This window comes from Alligator mississippiensis, chromosome 2 (assembly GCF_030867095.1).
Source record: "Alligator mississippiensis isolate rAllMis1 chromosome 2, rAllMis1, whole genome shotgun sequence".
In the NCBI taxonomy this organism is placed as follows: domain Eukaryota; kingdom Metazoa; phylum Chordata; order Crocodylia; family Alligatoridae; genus Alligator; species Alligator mississippiensis.
In genome coordinates this window covers 265726261-265743844 of record NC_081825.1, presented here as the reverse complement: position 1 = coordinate 265743844, position 17584 = coordinate 265726261, and the positions used below count along the sequence as shown (strand labels likewise).

Here is a 17584-nt window from a genome sequence, read left to right as displayed (position 1 = left end):
CGGACCATTTCTCCAGATTATCCAGGTCATTCCATGATTTTTCTAGGTATAGAGGTCAGGCTGACTGGCCTGTAATTCCCCAGATCTTCCTTCTTTCCCTTCTTAAAGATGGGCACTATAATTGCCATTTTCCAGTCATCTGGGACCCTGCTTGACCTCCCATGAATTCTGAAAAAGGATAGTTAATGGCTCTGAAATTCACTTAGCCAATTCCTTTTGTACCCTTGGGTACATCTTGTCTGGCCCTGCTGACTTGAAAGCATCTAACTTCTCTGAATAATCCCCATCTTGGTACAATTAAGTCATTAATCATGCCATAAATTGTAATATGCTACATGTTAAGCCAATGTATGGTGTGATAATATAACAAATGAACTACATAGATGTTGCACACGTTGCATATATCATGCACAACATCTTTGTCACTGATTTGTATTGTGCCTTAAATTGAATGTGTGGCATAGCTGCCCTGCTGGATCCCACTGCTCAGGTGAGCATCAGGATTGGGCATGGTGAAATCCTGGTGTCCAGAACACAGCTGTCCCCAACCTGACCTGTTAGATCAGATTGGGGGTGGCACTGGGTCCCATCCAGTGTTCCCCTCTCCTGTGCTCAATTCCTGGAGGTAGATCAGGGACACTGTGAGCCTGACATCGGACAACCTTTCCCTGATGTCAGGATCACAGCATCCCACACGTTTCAAAATTGGGCGTGCAACTGGTAACCCAGTTGCATGCCCAGGCACTTACGAGGAGTGCCTGTGGAAGCAGCAGCTGGGGTGCTTGGAGCTCCTCACTCCCCAGCTGCTCATGGCACTCCAAACTGCCTTGTCCTGCAAATAAATCATCCAGACCATCTATCTCCCTGTCAGTGTAGGATTATTATTATTGTCTGTATTGGAGTTCTTGGTAAATTTAATTATATTTTTAGGTGTTTTGGCTTCCTTTGAATTTCAGTGGTGGAATATTAATTTATTTAAGCAGTGAACTTTACATACAGTGCTAGTCAGTTCGAGTATGGCAGAATTTCACTGCAGGATCAAGAAGTTGTCGTTTTAGCACTTTTGAAATCCAGCCTGGCTATCCTGCAAGACATTACAGAATTATGCACTGTAGGCATCGGCACTCTCTTTTACCTGATTGATCTGGTTTTCCTGCTATGCTTGTATTGGTAGATAAACTGCATGACAGTTCTATTTCCAGTGCAAAAAAATCTTTGCTTTAACTGTTATGCTGCCAGTAATAAAATCAAAGCAGTGTCATTTCATTGTGATTACATGCAAATTACTTAGTGGTTCAGTTTCTGGTGTATGTGTGTATATATGTGTGTGTGTATGCATGTATATGTGTGTGTGTATATGTGTGTGTGTGTGTTTATAACTTATGTACATATATATAAGTAAACACAGAGTTAAGATATTTATGCATTTTGCGCAGATAATGTATTCTTAGAAGCTCAGTCTGCATAAAGCTGTAAAAAATCTTACCAATTAAATATGGGTATCTTTCCCCCAATCTTTGTACATGGATTTGGGGCTATGCAACCTGAGAACATTTTAAAATGACTTCATTATTGACCAGTACCCTCTGCTTTCAGAAAGAACTTCTCGATGAAAAAAATGTAGTAAAGGTTCAGCGTCGACAGCTGGAGAAGATGAAGATGGAGTGTGATAAACTGACAGAAGAGTTAACCCAGAATGAAGAGGAAAATATAAAACTTAGGCGAAAATATGAGCTTGTGAAGAAGGAATTGGAGGAAAAGGTAAACATTTGTCCTCATCTTTTTGGGCACCTCATGCAAAATGGTCAGAATCCATCCAATTTCACTGATGTCTTTAAAACAGCTAGTGAATTTACTTGAATTTGCCAAATAATGCATGTAAGCTTTGGGAGAATGCTTGTAGCTATAACACCTTCAGCATTATTTATGACTGTTCTTAAATCAAAAAAGCAGACAGGATTGTTTGTGCTAGATCAATATGTAGATGCTACTTCTCCAAAATACATTTTTCTGGTGAATCTAGAGGGGACTACATTCCCTCAGGCAAAATTGTGCTAATGAGCTAGCTTAGTATTATAGTGTAAAGTGTTGCTGACAATGCAGTGTATAGCAAACCCATTGCAGTTTTAACCTTGTTTCACTCAGGGTTAAAGTTACAGCAATTTAGCTAACTTGTATTGCTATGGGAGCTTGCTGAAGTAAGTGTTACATTATAAAAGTTGATGCACCCCAAGCAGCAGCTTTTTGCTCAGTTTTATTAAAAGTGGTTTAAAGGTACATTTGTCCGTAGCCATAGATGACTAAAGCAGTTTATAAATTAATAAAAGTCATCTTAAATGGGGCCCTTGAAACTAAAGAAAAGATTTAACTTGACTACTTTAAAAAAGCCATCATGGAATAGTCTAGGAACAGGCACATTTAAAACATTTAATTTAATTTAATATTTATTCTTCCCTTGTATTTATCAAGGTTTGCTTATGTCTTCTGTCTAGGTACACAGGGCATTTTTACATGTGTTCTGGGACACGTTGGGCGCTTTAATTAGCGAGCTGTGCTAATTAAAAACGCCCGAGCATTACGTGTATCAGTGTCTCCATGCTGAAAAAATGGTGGTGGGGCTCTTTGAGCTAAAGCGAATTGAACATGTTTTATTTCAAAGCACCCTGCTGCCACTTTTTCAACATGGGGATGCACGGGGACACTGATGCACGTGGCACGGAAGGCTGCCAGAGCACGTCAATTTCTGTGCTCCCACAGACTCAATCTGTAGGAGCCCACACCTTCTAAACACTTCATTGCTTAACAGGAGAAACTATTAATACCTTGAATTATAACAACATTTCAGTATCTCATCAAAATCGTTTTAAGAAAAAGTTAAACCTGATTCTTTGGCAATACTTTGCAAATCCTTTTTCATAAATGATTGTGCAATTTCAGTGGCAGTCCCCTTTTGCACAGGTAGCACTGAATTGGAAGGATGCTACAGCTTTGTTCTTGTGGCCTGATTTTTTTTTTTTTTTTTTTGCTGTTCCTTTGCAAGTAGAGATGAAGTGAACAAGCTGAGCTGAGCTGAAAGCAGAAAGGAAGTGTTGCTGCTTGCTGTCAACTCAGAGAAGTTTAAACCCATCTTATTCCAGAGTTTTATAGGAGGAGGAAAGCATGCCTGCTTCAGGGACTTGCCTAGAATCAAATATCAGCTGCTGTCACCTTTTCATGGGCTCATCACCTTTGTAGGATAGCTTTGGCAGCTTGTTTAGCTCATGAATATGCACTCTGCTAATGCACATACATCACAGCTGTAATTGGTTTTATCTTTTGTAGATCATCTTTCTCAGAACATCTCTAAGTTACAGTTTTAAATCTTTATTTAGTTCATTTTCTGAGATATGCAGGGTTTAATGGGATTTGAAAATTGTTTCAAATGATTCCAAAGATTTCTGTTTCTTATATGAAGGTCTTTCAGCTCTTAAAATATTGGTTTGACATTTAAATGATTCTTTAAAAAATATCTTTAGTGACCACTTAAGCTAGGTGTATTCTTTTCTTAGTGCTTATTGCAGAGGTGGATCTGTGGTTTGATAGTATAGTTGAAGTGTTATTGTAGATGTGATGGACCAGGAAATATGATAGGTGAGGATTTTTTGATGATATAGAAGTTGGGATTATATATTGGCAGAGAAACTAAGAGAGCCATTTGAGGCCAACCATACCAGCATAGATGTGCAGCCCGAACTGATACTGCTATTTGCAAAGACTTCAAGTTAGTGGTTCTGGTGCATCTGGCCATCAAGGAAAATCTTTCTGCTTTTTGAATTTCAAAGAGTCATAGTTACTGCAAAGTTAACAACTATTCTGTTTTTGACTTGTTAATACAGAACATAGTATACTATGAAACAAGTTTTTTAAAAAGTATGGCAATGTTATAAGACCTCACAAGGAGACAATCTCTTCTATTACATCTTTCCTGTGCTGGAGGGAGAAACTAGTCTCTTATATGCAAATTATGGTGGCTACTACCTGTGAAATGCAGATTAATAAATGTTGACTGTGCAATACTGTTTCCAATATAAAAAAAACCTTTTAACTTACTCGTTTGGTTACAATAGTGAGGAATAGTATAGTTGAGGAAAGACGTTTTCAGAGTTATACAGACATTTTACTCTTCATACATTAGTTAAGCATAGATGGATGCTCTGACATTACATTGATCTGATGGGACATGATAGCCTAGAAATTGAACGTAAGGACCAGCAGAAGAAGGGTTTGTGAAACCTCCTTCTGTTTTGCTTAGTCTAGCATCCTGGAAATTTATGCAGTTATAAACTTCTCACTGTGTCTAAACTATGAAATATACTTGGGGAAAAAACTTTTCATATCAAACTTATCATACTTGAGCCTGTAGCTAATTTGGACATTGTACTGGAAAGTAGCATCATTTATGTCTTTTTCACTTCTGGTATCTTACGCCAAATATTCAAAATCTGTTAGTGTAAGATTTTATTTTCTTCAGTCTTTCTTTTTTTCGTTTCCCTGTTTTTCTAATATAAAAGGCACTTAAATCAAGGAAGATAATACACTCCAAGCTTGTGAAATCTGTAACAATGAGAGTAAGAAAAGGAAAATATAGACAATATGATCTTTTCCCCCCCTGAATTAAGTAGTTGTCTTTTTCCCAAAAGGAATTAGAGGCTCTTTAGTGTTTTCACTAACCATGTTGTATTTCTTTTAAAATATTACATGAAGCTTTCCAGGTTGTGGAAGTAATCCTATATAATTCTGACTTGCATGATTAGTGTGAGCTGACCTTGTACATGTCTTCCTGATATAGCTCTTTCATCTGACTCAATTCTGCTGTATGTTCTGTTGTTCCAATTTTAGGCTGCATAGAACTGCACGAAACTGAATCTTGACATACTATGCAGTAGTATAGGACCACACACACAGTGCTGAAGCTGATTTGCCATTTGAATGGCATCTCATGGATTCATTATCATAAGTCATGCCACTTACTATTTTATATCAATGATTGCCTAGTAAAAACAAATTATTTTTTTTCATATCCTGCTCACAGATTTTAAACAACTGATGGTTTTTATGTTCTGAGCAAAATTGGACACTCATTTTTGGAGCAAAAAATACTAATGGTATTGGCTTGGTGTTAAAATAGATTATCACACTGCCTTCTGCAGCGAGTTAACTGTGAGTGCGTCTAAAGTTGCATGTATGGCCTGGTGTCATGAACTAGTTTCAAATAGATATTGAACAGTGTTCTGTTGCTGTAGATATTTAAATGTCATTGGGTCTCACTCCAGAGTTTAGTAAAGTTTTAGAATTTGGGAGCAATAAAAGAATGAATCATAGAAGAACTTGTTCAGAATTTGCACTTAGTTCCAGATCTGTGACACCTGTTAGTGCAATCTTATATTACCAAGGTTGAGTGCCTGAAAAACAGTTAACCCATCCTTCTCCTTCTCTTCCTTGCTGCATCTTGTAACTTAGTCTTAAGGCTAAGATGATGGCATTACAAAAATAGACATGTCAGTGTGTTTCTTCAGGGACCCGAGCAGGTTGGAATAGGATCACGATTAGATACCTAAATGCACTTATGTGTCTAATAAGTGAAACAAGATCTGGCCCAAATATCTATTCTTTTTTCACCTTGTATAAGCCCATCTGTATTGTTTGGTGTCAGATGTTAAACAGCTTTGGGCTCCTCTCTGATGGTGGCTGTCTTGTAGTGGAGAATGGAGTGAATCTTGTTCATGCCTTGATATCTTTCTGTATGAAACGTTGACATTATAAATGTGTTGTGTAACATATTTTTCTCCTGTATTCAGGGAGATTTACAGGAAAGTGTAAGGACAAAGTTCTTATGTCAAGAAATTTACAATTTGATCAAAAGAGCATTGAAAAGAAACCAAAATACAAAGAACAAGGGATGGGGTGGGGAACTGTTCTTCAGTTATAAGTACTAACCTGAAAGTGGTGGATTTTTAAAAAATATTTGCTTCCAAGCTTGTGATTCCATGAGCCAAGGTTTTAGTATTGTGGGATGGAGATGATTAGATTCCCCCAAATTCAACATGTTAAGCCAGCAGTCAACCTTTTCCAACAACAGACTGAAATGACTCAGCTTGGGTATGGGGTAGGCCAGTGCTAGGATCCAGTTGCTGCCACTGCTTCTCTCTGCTGCTGCTTCTCTCCAGTGAGAAAGCTCCCTACTGCTTGGGCAATGTTCCTGATGCCAAATGTCACTGAAGCCCCAGCCAAGTAGGCTGGATCTAATGGCCCCATGGGCCACAGATTGCTAGCCCCTGCATTAATCTGTTGAATTTACTTTCACCTCTTCTGATGTCCAAACGTGAACCTTCATTCTGATTATCCAGGATCTAGCCACATTACCCATATACTTTGACATAATCTGATGAACCGAGTTTAGGCTCACGAATGCTTATCCTATACAGCTCTGATTTAGTCTATAACAGGGGTAGGCAACCTTTTTCGACTGGAGTGTTGAAAAAACCACAGTGTCTAGTGTCTACCTTGGAAGGTGCCAGAGTGCCGGCATGCCAGAAAAATAAAATGATGACAGGGTGGGGGAACGTACATGGCAGGACGCACTGCATATTAGTATATTTAATAGCCATGAATGTTGCCTTTGTTGTTGTGTATTCCTTTTTTGTTGAGCATGTTGCAATGAGAGAGAGAGAGAGAGAAAAAAAAGAGACAAATAAGAGAAAGAGGAGAGAGAGAACCACACACACAACCATGTGCACAAACAGAGAGAACCAGAACACACCCAGAACAGACACATGCGCGCACACATCCAGAACCTCAGGTATTGCGGTGGACGTAGTCTTTCTGGACTTTAGAAAGGCCTTTGACACTGTCTTTCACCCCATTCTCTTTAAAAAACTAGGTGACTGTGGCATTGATGCCTACACACTCAGATGGGCCGCAAATTGTCTAGAGGGCCGCACCCACAGAGTGGTAGTGGATGAGTCATTTTCGACCTGGAGGAATGTGGGCAGTGGGGTCCCCCAGGGCTTGGTCCTTGGGCCTGTACTATTCAACATCTTTATCAGTAACTTGGACAAGGGGGTGAAAAAGCACTTTGTTCAAATTTGCGGATGACACTAAGATGTGGGGAGAGGTGGGCATGCTAGAAGGGAGGGACAGGCTACAACTAGATCTGGACAGGTTACAGGGGTGGGCAGATGAGAATAGGATGGGATTCAATACTGACACATGCAGGGTACTGCACCTAGGGAGAAAGAACCAGCAGCATGCCTATAGGCTGGGGAACTTCCTTTTCATCAGCACAGAGGCAGAAAGGGATCTTGGAGTCGTTATTGATTCCAAGATGAACATGGGCCGCCAATGTGAGGACACGGTCAGTAAGGCTAACCGCACCTTGTCATGCATCCACAGATGCATCATGAGCAGGTCCAAGGAGGTGATCCTCCCCCTCTATGCGACATTGGTCAGGCCACAGTTGAAGTACTGTGTCCAGTTCTGGGTGCCGCAGTTCAGGAGGGATGTGGACTGCATCGAGAGGGTCCAAAGGAGGGCCACTTGCATGGTCAGGGGGCAGCAGGGCAGGCCCTATGAGGAGCAGCTAAGGGACCTAAACCTGTTCAGCCTCCACAAGAGAAGGCTGAGAGGGGATCTGGTGGCCTTCTATAAACTTACCAGGGGGACCAGCAGGGAATGGGAGAGGCTCTGTTCCCCCGAGCACTACCCAGAATAATTAGGAATAATGGCCACAAGTTGATTGAGAGTAGGTTCAGGCTAGATATCAGGAGGCAATACTTCACAGTCAGGGCAGCTAGGATCTGGAACCAACTTCCAAGGCAGGCGGTGCTCGCTCCTACCTTTTGGGTCTTCAGAAGTAGGCTAGATAATCACCTAGCCGGGGTCATTTGATCCCAGCATTCTTTCCTGTCCTTGGCAGGGGGTCGGACTTGATGATCTGCTCAGGTCGCTTCTGACCCTATCAACTGTGAAACCAGACACAGAACCAGACACAGACGCAGAACCAGTCAGAGGCAGACAAACGCACAGAACCAGATGCACAGGCGCACAGAGCCGGGCTCCTGGGCCACTGGACAAAGTCCAACCCAACAATGTTGTGGTCTCGCCAGAGTCCCTGTGCTTCCCTGGGGAGCCAGGCTCCAGCACAGCTGGCTGAGGCCCCAACCCAGAGCCTGCGCATCAGCCTAGCCACCAACCCACCCACCCTGCACAGCTAAGCCCACAAAAGGTGCAGTGCTCCTGGCAAGGGGTGGCACCAGCCTCATCCTGGTGGGGGCTAGGGTGGGGGTGGGCTCGGAGTGGGTGGGAGTCAAGCAGGCTCAGCTGCAAGCCAGGCTGCAAGCAGTCCAGGCTCCGTGGTTGGCAGCAGCTACCAGAGCCTGGGCAGGCTGTAGCCGGGAGGCTGCAAACAGCTGCTCTGCGCTCTGGGATCAGCTCCATACTGGCAGGTGCACATGTGCCTTGGAGCAGACGGTGGGGAATAGGGCCTGAGGCAACACAGCCCTCCCGCTGTCCGCTGTGAGGTGCATTTGCAGTTGCTGTCAGCATGGAGCTGATGCCAGGGCTGTGGAGCCTGGTGCAGCTGTTTGCAGCCTGCCTGCTGCAGCAGCCCAGAGCTCAGGCAGGCTACAAATAGCTGCACGAGGCTCTGGAGCCCAGTCATCAGCTCTGTGCCAGCAGCGGGGGAGAAGCCAGGGTTGTGCTGCCTTAAGCTGCTCCCCCACTGTCTGCTCTGAGGCACATGTGCACCCACAGGTATGGAGCTAATGCTGGAGCCCAGAGCAGATGTTTGCAGCCTCCTGGCTGCAACTGACCCAAGCTCTGGGTAGCTGCTGCCAACCATGGAGCCTGGTCTGCTTGCAGCTGCCCAACTGCCTGCTGGGAGCAGCCTGGGCTTTGTGACTGTCTAGAACCCAGGCCCGCAGTGGTGTGCCAAGCAAAATGGCCTCGTGTCCTGTGCTTGGCACACGTGCCAGGGGTTGCTGACCCCTGGTCCAGAAGATGCAAGTCAACCTAGCCTTCTACCCATATTCTACATCATCATCCTTATTGATATCTAATATAAAACATTCCCTTAGTTTGAACTATACTTAAATTATCTCTAATCTTGACTCCATCATCCCCAAGTAGCAGTCCCACTTCTCTAGTTTTAGATGGCTGAAGAAACTTTTGCTGTTTGTTTTAATTTCTAGGGCTAGTTCAACTTGATTTTGGGCAATCTACTCTGTCACTATGCTTTAAGGTGAGATTTTCTTTGAATCCTTTCTCACATTCTTTTCCTGGTTCCGTGATTGCTGTCCATATGCTTTTTTCGATGATTTTTTAGCTTTATTGATCTAAAAGTCTTTTAACCTTTTAGCCCAAGCTTCTCTTCCCTTTCTTTGGAGGGAAATATTGATAATTCACCATTCACTTAAAATAACTCCAAACCTTCACTTTTAAGATCCTGAGCTCTTCAGTCCATTTGATTTTGCTAACTATAGTTCTGTTAATTTTTACGAATTTGTTCTTTTGAAGTCAAGAACTTTAGTTACAGCTGTATTTATTCTTTAGTTTAATTTGTACTGAATCCATTTGTGATCCAGATTATAATTAATCCAGTTTATTCCAGGTTATTTTCTAAAATCAGCTCCCCACCATAATGTCCCTCCTACTTACCTAAACAAAGTCTGAAATAGAACTGCTTCTTGTTGATTCATTTACTCTTTGTTGAAGAAGTTTTTGGCTATCACATCCAGGAATAACTTGGCTCTGCCATTAATAGTAAAATCTCCAAATCGTGCCTAGGTGGTTGATCTCCCATAATGGCAAAATTCCTGATAGTATTTTTCTCTCTAAACATATTACAGAGCTCTCGCTCCATATCAAAATACAATCCTGGAATCTTCAATAGACTTCTAGAACTGTCACAGGAGAACTTTTTTTTTTTACCAGCCTTCCTCATGATGATTTTGATCCAAACAGATTTTGTCTTATCCATCCTAAAGATTTACAGTCCATTGGACCACTGGTGGTACAGTGCTATGCAGTTACTTTGCTTTTTATTTACGTGCTTTTCAAGCAGCGCCTCTAGTATTGGCAGATTTATTCTTTCTTCTCACACTCCCTTGTATATCATCTGTATTTTCACTGAGTTCTGGTTCCTGATTAATCTCTGTTGTCTCTCACTTCAGTTGCTTATCAGGCAACATTTTGTACATAAATAGCTTCCATAAGATTCCTGTAGCTTTTTACATCCAGTCATCTCTGAACCATCTTCTTTTCAAGTCACTTCTATTTCTGTCTTCTTTTTATTCCTAATCTTTTCTTTATTCCTAGCTATGAAGAGCAAAGGACAAGAAGTCCAACATTGCTGTTCTCTGGCAGCTGTTTTATAAGCCTTTTTTCATAGTCAGCCCTTCCTCTTTACGGTTGAGCACTTACCTATCCCTCAACAATGACTAAAGGCAGGTTGTATTGCACGCTCAGTTGAGATGCATCTGCCCACCCACTTCGTCACTATCAGAGATCCAGCATTTTGCTACATGCTCATATAAGCATTTAAACTAAGATGATCTCAAAATACTGAAGTTCTCAGGATGCAACACTGGCCTTAGAGACTTGTTACTACAACCCCTACTCAATAAATTAGACACATCAAGAAATATTGAGCCTCTTATTTTATTCTCCTGTGTTTTATAGAAACTGGTGACACTTCTTGTTTGGCAGACATTTATCAGTGTTCATTATCTAATAACGGTGACATTAAAAATAATTATTTATCTACCTAAGATATTAGAGATTTAAAAAAAAGTTTTTGAGGGCCTGCCAAGATTTTAAAGTGAATGTGTGTTCGCTTTCTTAATCCATTTAAATTACAAAGAAAGCTCCCCATCTTAAACTATTAATTCCTTGGATAGTCCTTATAAATATAATAGTATACCAACAATAGCTAAAATATTAAAAACATTAAGCTTCTAACTACATATGGCTTAACATAGGTGTCTGTCACCAATCTCACAAATCTCTTTTTACTCCTCATGGATTAAGATGAACATGTGAGCTTTGGAATCTGAACTTTAGCTGTTGTGGACCAAAGAAGGGAAGGAATTTCCAAGGAAAGTGGATGTTAGGAAAATGTTGTGCCAATGGACACTTGTACACATACTCTGGGGGTGTGGCACTTTTAATTAAAAGTGCTGTCACGTCTCGTATATCAGTGTCCCAGCACTTAAAAATGGCGGTGGGGGTGCTTGAACTAAAGCTTGTTCATTTTTCTTTTGTAAATTCATGAAGCTCTTACTTTACCTTTGAGAATTATTTTTTTACCCCCAGAACCTAGTAGCCAGTCTGCAACTCCTGAAGACTGTTTTATTAAATCAGGCTGTGCAGTTTCCAAACTCCTGGGGACTGCACATCCTGTGGGCTGCCCAGCCCACAGACACTCTACTCATCACTGTACTGTGCCTCTGATACCCCCCCCAACATGTACTTTGTGCCTGTGAGTTTCCCCCATCACTGCATCATGCACAAGCACCCCACCACTACAGTGTGTGCCTGCAACCCTCACTGTCATGGGAACTCACAGTGTTCCCATGACCTCCCCACCCTTCTATACAGTGTGCCTACATGGGTGCCATACCTCTGCACCAGAGTCCTCTTCTATACCATGTGCCTCCAGGCTTGCTCTACACCTCCAGGCTCACTCTCAGCTTCTTGTGCTGCTGCACTCCTCTTCCCCTGTGGGAGGGGCAGGAAGCAGGAGCCAGAGGAGGGAGGAGGAACCTGAAGACTCTGACTGCTCTTCTAGTGTGAGTGATATGGGGAAATGGAGTCTGAGCAGGAGCCTGGAGGATGCAGTTTAACCCATCATTGGTTGCACATGGTTTGCAGGACAGCCTGGCATTAAGTTGTTCTATAGTTTCTTCATTTTGGCTTCCAGTTCTAAATATAGTTTTGTAGCATCACTTTTTAAATGTATTCTTCATCACACAGCATGAAATCTTTCTTTTTATGTTCTTATTCCAGGGCATGTTGTCTTCAACATACCTTGTTTGTAGGGAAACAGGGATTTACCTTGAGCAATACCAAATACATTCTTGTTGTTAATGAATTAATATTATGCTCTAATCTCAAATGTGTAAAGTTAAAAACTTGGTTCCTTATTTTCATTAAATTAAACAATATTTAATAAAATTTAAGATTTGTAAGAAGTTAAAACAAACAGAAGGTAGTATCCCACAGGAAATGATGCATGGTTTTCAGTGGTCTCCAGTCCAGTGCACAGTTAAAATGCTGCTTAAAATTTGGCTTAGATGGTCTCAAGTCTTACTTTTACCGGCCTTCATTTTCATATTATGGGAAGACTGGCTTGGCTTTTCATGTTCTGATGACAGGCATGTTTGTTTAACCATGGACATAATTTTAAAAATACACAGAAATTCAAAATTGACTTTGGCTGAATCAAAGTTCCCCAGGAGTAAGGAAAAAGCTGATTTGATCCTTTTGTTGTATTCTTTGGATCCCATCTGAGTGGTTGCTTAATCCTTATACAGTATTAAAGAAGAAAAATCTTTTGGTGTCAAATGTCTGCTACTCTGTTGAGTACATATGTTTCACTGCAGGCTCACAATCAAGTGCTCACTGTGATCAAGAGTTGTTTGTAACTCCTGTTAGATCAATTTTCTACAGTCAGCTAGTCAAATTGGCAAAAAAGCAATCCTCCAGGAAAAATAAGAGAAGATAGAGAAAAATAAATAAATGAACTATTGACCCTGGACAAGTGCTCACTGAAAGCTAAGATTATTGGGCTTTTTCCTGAGGGCAGTGACTATACTGACTTGTTCGTACAAAATGTGTGAAAGGCAAAACAATATGTAAAAAAATAATTAACAAATGTATTGGTATTGACTTCTACTAGAAATCTTGAATATTATCCAATATGTGGTAATTGCGATCTCTAGTTTCCTTTATAGAATTCTATAGCTTTGCATATAATTCCTTTTTTTCTTAGTTCAAGACGCACAAAACTAGACGCACGCATGCACTCACTGAGACTTTGCAGGTTGTAGGCTGTTATTTATGGTAATTTGTAGTATATATATAAAATATGTCTCTGCTTTGTAGCCCTTCACTTTACTGTTTCTGCTGTTGTTTAAATGCATTACAGTTTTAAGTCTTGAGTTCCTAGTTTCTGAAGCAGATTGTTAGACTCTTAACTTTATAGTCATATCCTGCTTTCACTCGTGTGCCAAAAGTGTCTTTCTATATTAATAAATCACATAAATTTAAGAGGATAAGGGAGAAAAATCTAGTTTATTTCCAGTCTGCTGCATTTAGTCTTTCTGTCCTTGAGAGTATCATTTTTATTGTATTCTTTTCAATGCTTCAAACCACTAATATACTAAATTCTAGTTTTTAACAAAAATTCATGTAAGAAAAATACATTTCAAGTACTAATGGGATTGAAGACATTTCCTTTGGAATGAATAAATTGTCTTTGGCCTTCTTACTGGAATTATTGTTGTTTTTTATGAGAGTACCGTAAACTCTGTTGAGACAGTGCTGAACAGAAAAGAACATTAGTTCCTACTCTGAGCAATTAAGTCTAAATAGAATAATGATAGTAAAAATAGACATGATGTATCGGGCAATGGAAAGGGAAGAGGTTTCACTCCATAATAATGTAGGAGTTTTAATTGCAATTCAAATAATCACACTTTCTTGCATATTAAATTAATACCAAGAGATTTCCTGGAAAAAATATAGTTTGAGCAGAGAATTGAAAGAGGTGAGTTTACTTACAATCTTCATTCTTTTCCCATTCATTTTAGTTCCAGGTGTCTATTCTCCCTGTAGTCATAACAATTCATAGTTCCATTTGTGGAAATGATAGTGGGAGATATGATAAAGAGTGTGGTTAGGTATAAACCAAATTAGTTGGAGGTGGTAGGGAAACACAAGAAGTCAGATGTAGTCAAGGACACAATTGTGTTGCTCTTGAAATTGGAGACAATATTTTAAATTATAATGCTTTTGGAGAAAGAGGAACCAGTAGAAATTTGGAAAGTGAGATGTAGTGAAATTTTCTCAGTAAAGAAGAGGAGGAGGATTTTCATGGCTCTATCTTATTTAGTAGATTTCTATGCTACCTTCCCCAAAAATGCTCAGGGCAACTTAAAATAACAAAATCATAAAAACAGATAAAATAATAAAACAGTAATGAAACAATTCCTCCCCCAAATAGCCAAGCTTAACCTCACCCAAATAAAAAGATCTTACTCTGCTTTTGAAAGATTGTCAGGCTTGCATGTTGGAAAGCTTTGAGTGGAAGGAGTTCCAGAGCAGAAGAGTAACAACTTAGGCCAGGTACAGACATTATGCTTTTACTGGTATAAGTGATCAGAAACCGGTCTATACCCATAACAGAACAGAAGTTCAGCACACAGACTGGTTTAAAAATATCGGAACCTGGTTTAAGATTTGCCCCCCATTAAAGGTTGAATGTTTGCTCTGTTTGCTACCGATCTAAACTATACCACTTGCAGAAAACCATGTAACATAGATCTATTTCACCACAGGCTTTTTGAGTGTCTGTACCTAGCCATAGAGTGACCTTCCGCATGCTTTGGGTAAGTGAACTTGAGACACGGAAGGTACTTGCCAGAGGTTGTTCTCACCTGCCCTTAGGGATTATGATAGAGCAGAATGAAGAAGGCAGTTCCTTTAGCTCTTTAGGACCCAGGCCATGTAGGGCATTATAGACCAGCATCTTGAATTGTGCCCAGAAAGCCACAGGAAGCTAGTGCAGCCCCTGGAGCATGGACAAATGTCCTGGTGGCCTGCCCCTGTCAGAAGGTGGGCTGATTCTTTCTGCACTGGCTGCAGATTCTGGGCAGCTCTCATGGGCAGCCCCATATAGAGCACATAGCAGTAGTCTAGCCTCGAGACTACAAAAGCATGGTTTGATGATGAGCAGCTGTGAACTTAAAAAAAAGAAAAAGTTGCAGGCTTTCCACCAGTACTTACACAATAGTAAGGATGCAGGGTAGGATTTGAGATGGTCAGAAGGAGAAAACTGCAGTAATATAGCTCGATGACAGAGAAAATACTCCCATTAATGGAATATAAAGTTTATTTGGGACTTGAATTTTTAATTTAGAAATTGCTGTGCAACAGAAAATAGTAGCTATAAATGAAAGCATTTTTATTAGTAAATTGATTTAAAGTACTTATGAAGACTGCAGCATAGACCTTCAATAATGTTTCTAAAAATTAATGAATCCATAAATTTGTTTACATTTGCCTTTAGCTTTGAAGTATGGATGCATAACTCTACTAGAGTCTGGCTAGTATATGTACTATTCATTCCTTTTTACTGGCTGTTCTGCTTTGGAGAGATTGTACGACTTACCTGTGTTGTACCCTGCTTTGCTAAAACATGTCACAAAGGATACAAATAAAAATTTCTATGGATTTTCATGGAATCTGGGCATACCATTAATGTCTACAGCCCAGGTCAGTAGTCTGAATCCCCATATAGCTCTTCCATTATGCATTAGTCCAGGGGCAGGCAATTATTTTGGGTAGAGGGCTGCTTCCCAAGTTTTGGCATGCTGTCAAGGGCAGCATGGTAGCCCCATCCTTTGACAGGTGTCCTACCCCCTGGTTGCCATCTTGTGACCTTAAGTCCTGCCCTGATAATCCCTCCCTTTGCACCTGGAAGTAATTCTTCCAGCAAGGGGTTTTGCCATCTTGGAACCAGAAAATTATCAAATTATATTCTAAAAATTGAACATCTACAACATTCATTAATTTGATTTCAAAAAATGTTTTTTTTCTTGATTTACATGTGTTTTTGTAGTGTATACAGGTGGCTGCACAATAGCGTAAGATGAAGTCTTACTCTTGTATATTGTGGACGGGGTAGGTGGGTATAAGTTTGTGGGGGGCTGTGGGTGGGTGGGTATGTAGGGTGTGGGGGAGGGTGTGGGTGTGTCTGTAGGGGGCCCGTGGGGGGTGTATAGGTGTGGGAGCATATGGGTGCGTGTGTGGATATGTGGGGTGTGGGTGGGTATAGGGTTTGTGAGGGGTTGTGTGTGAGGAGGAGGGTGGCTTGGGGGTGTGGGTGTATATGTATGGTGGGGAGTGCATGTGGGACATGCTTGCATGCGAGCGCACACACACACACACACACACACACACACACACACACACTGTACCTCCCTCATTGCTCTCTTTGTCTTTCTCTTCCCCTTTCTCCCTCATTGCATAGGTGCATACATGCACCTCCCCTCCCCCCACTCCAGGCCCTGGGGTACTGGCGTGGGCCCTGTGCTCCCACAGTCCAGCAATGCAGCCAGGAGCCATGTGGTATCGGAGTGGCCAGTGGGTGGGTGGCCAGAAAATCAGGGAAATGGCAGCTACAGGCAGAGGGAGTGGCAGAGAGGGGTCACATGGGAGTGCAGCAACAGCTAGGCAAGAGTGCGGGGCCAGCACCAGCAGGGCCCAGGTGGGGCAGCAGGAGTGTGGGGCCAGGCCTGCAGGGGCTCTATGGAGCTGAGTTGGCTCCTCCCACTCCCTTGTGGCTCTGCCTGGCCCAGCTTCATAGAGCCCCTGCTGGCCTGGACCCTGTGCTCCTGCCATCCCGCTCTGGGCCCCAACGGCCCTGGCCCCGGGATACTGGTGTGGGCCCCATGCTCCCACCCAGCTGTTGCTGCGCTCCTGTGCGCCCTCTTGCTGCCACTCCTCTCCTGCCTGCTGCCACTTTTCCTGTTGTCCAGCCCACCGCGGTGCTCCAGCACTGCATAATTCCTGGCTGCACGGCCGCAACTGCGGGACTCAGCAGGAGCCAGCCCAGGCTTGAGGGCTTGAGGACTGGGGTGATCACCCACAGTCCTCCCCTGCCCCCTTCCCCCCCTTTACCTGAATTTCCCTCTCCAGCAGAGGCCCAGGCCAGAAGCCTCTAGTAGGCAGTGGCTTCTGGTTGGTGTGCGGGGCAGAAGCAGGGGGGACATTGGGGGGGGTCAGGCTAGCCTGGCTGCTGGGTCCTTCCACCAGCTTCCCCTGGATGTTACTGCCCCTGGTTCCTGTCATCTTTGGCAGGCATCCAGGGCCCTGCAGGCTGGATAAAATGGCCTGGAGGGCTGAATCTGGCCCATGGGCCATATTTTGCCTGCCCCTGCATTAATCTGTCTGCAGTTTACTGATATTTAATTTCATAGGTATATTTTTGTGTGAACAAGCATCCATCTCTTGGAGTCACCAACCAAATTTTTCTTGCCTTCAACCTGAAGGGGGATTTCAGGTCAAAAGTCTCCTGCCACAAGTGTGTTTTGAAGAAGTACAAGGTTGATCTTTCACATTTAAATTCAGTTCTAGATAAAACTCAACCATGAATTCTCTCTCTCAAATGATAGTCTATCTGAAGTCTTAAAATGTGATGAAAATTAACATCAAGTGGAGGGGATATAAAAATATTGCCACAAAATTAGATGGACATTTTTCAATCTGACCATTTAGTGGCATGACTTTCTGAGTTAAATTAAATATTACTGGTGTATAAATTCTG

General features: G+C 41.9%; 1 protein-coding gene across 5 annotated transcripts in view; it reads left to right on the top strand.

Moving 5' to 3' along the window:
- Window positions 1-17584, top strand: part of CEP128 (centrosomal protein 128) — a 366371-nt gene that overhangs the window by 161414 nt on the left and 187373 nt on the right. For all 5 annotated transcript variants that reach the window (XM_059723138.1, XM_059723137.1, XM_059723139.1 and 2 more), the window contains exon 15: window positions 1597-1761. In XM_059723138.1, the coding sequence (XP_059579121.1) occupies window positions 1597-1761 (165 nt within the window). The remainder of the gene's footprint in view (window positions 1-1596; window positions 1762-17584) is intronic.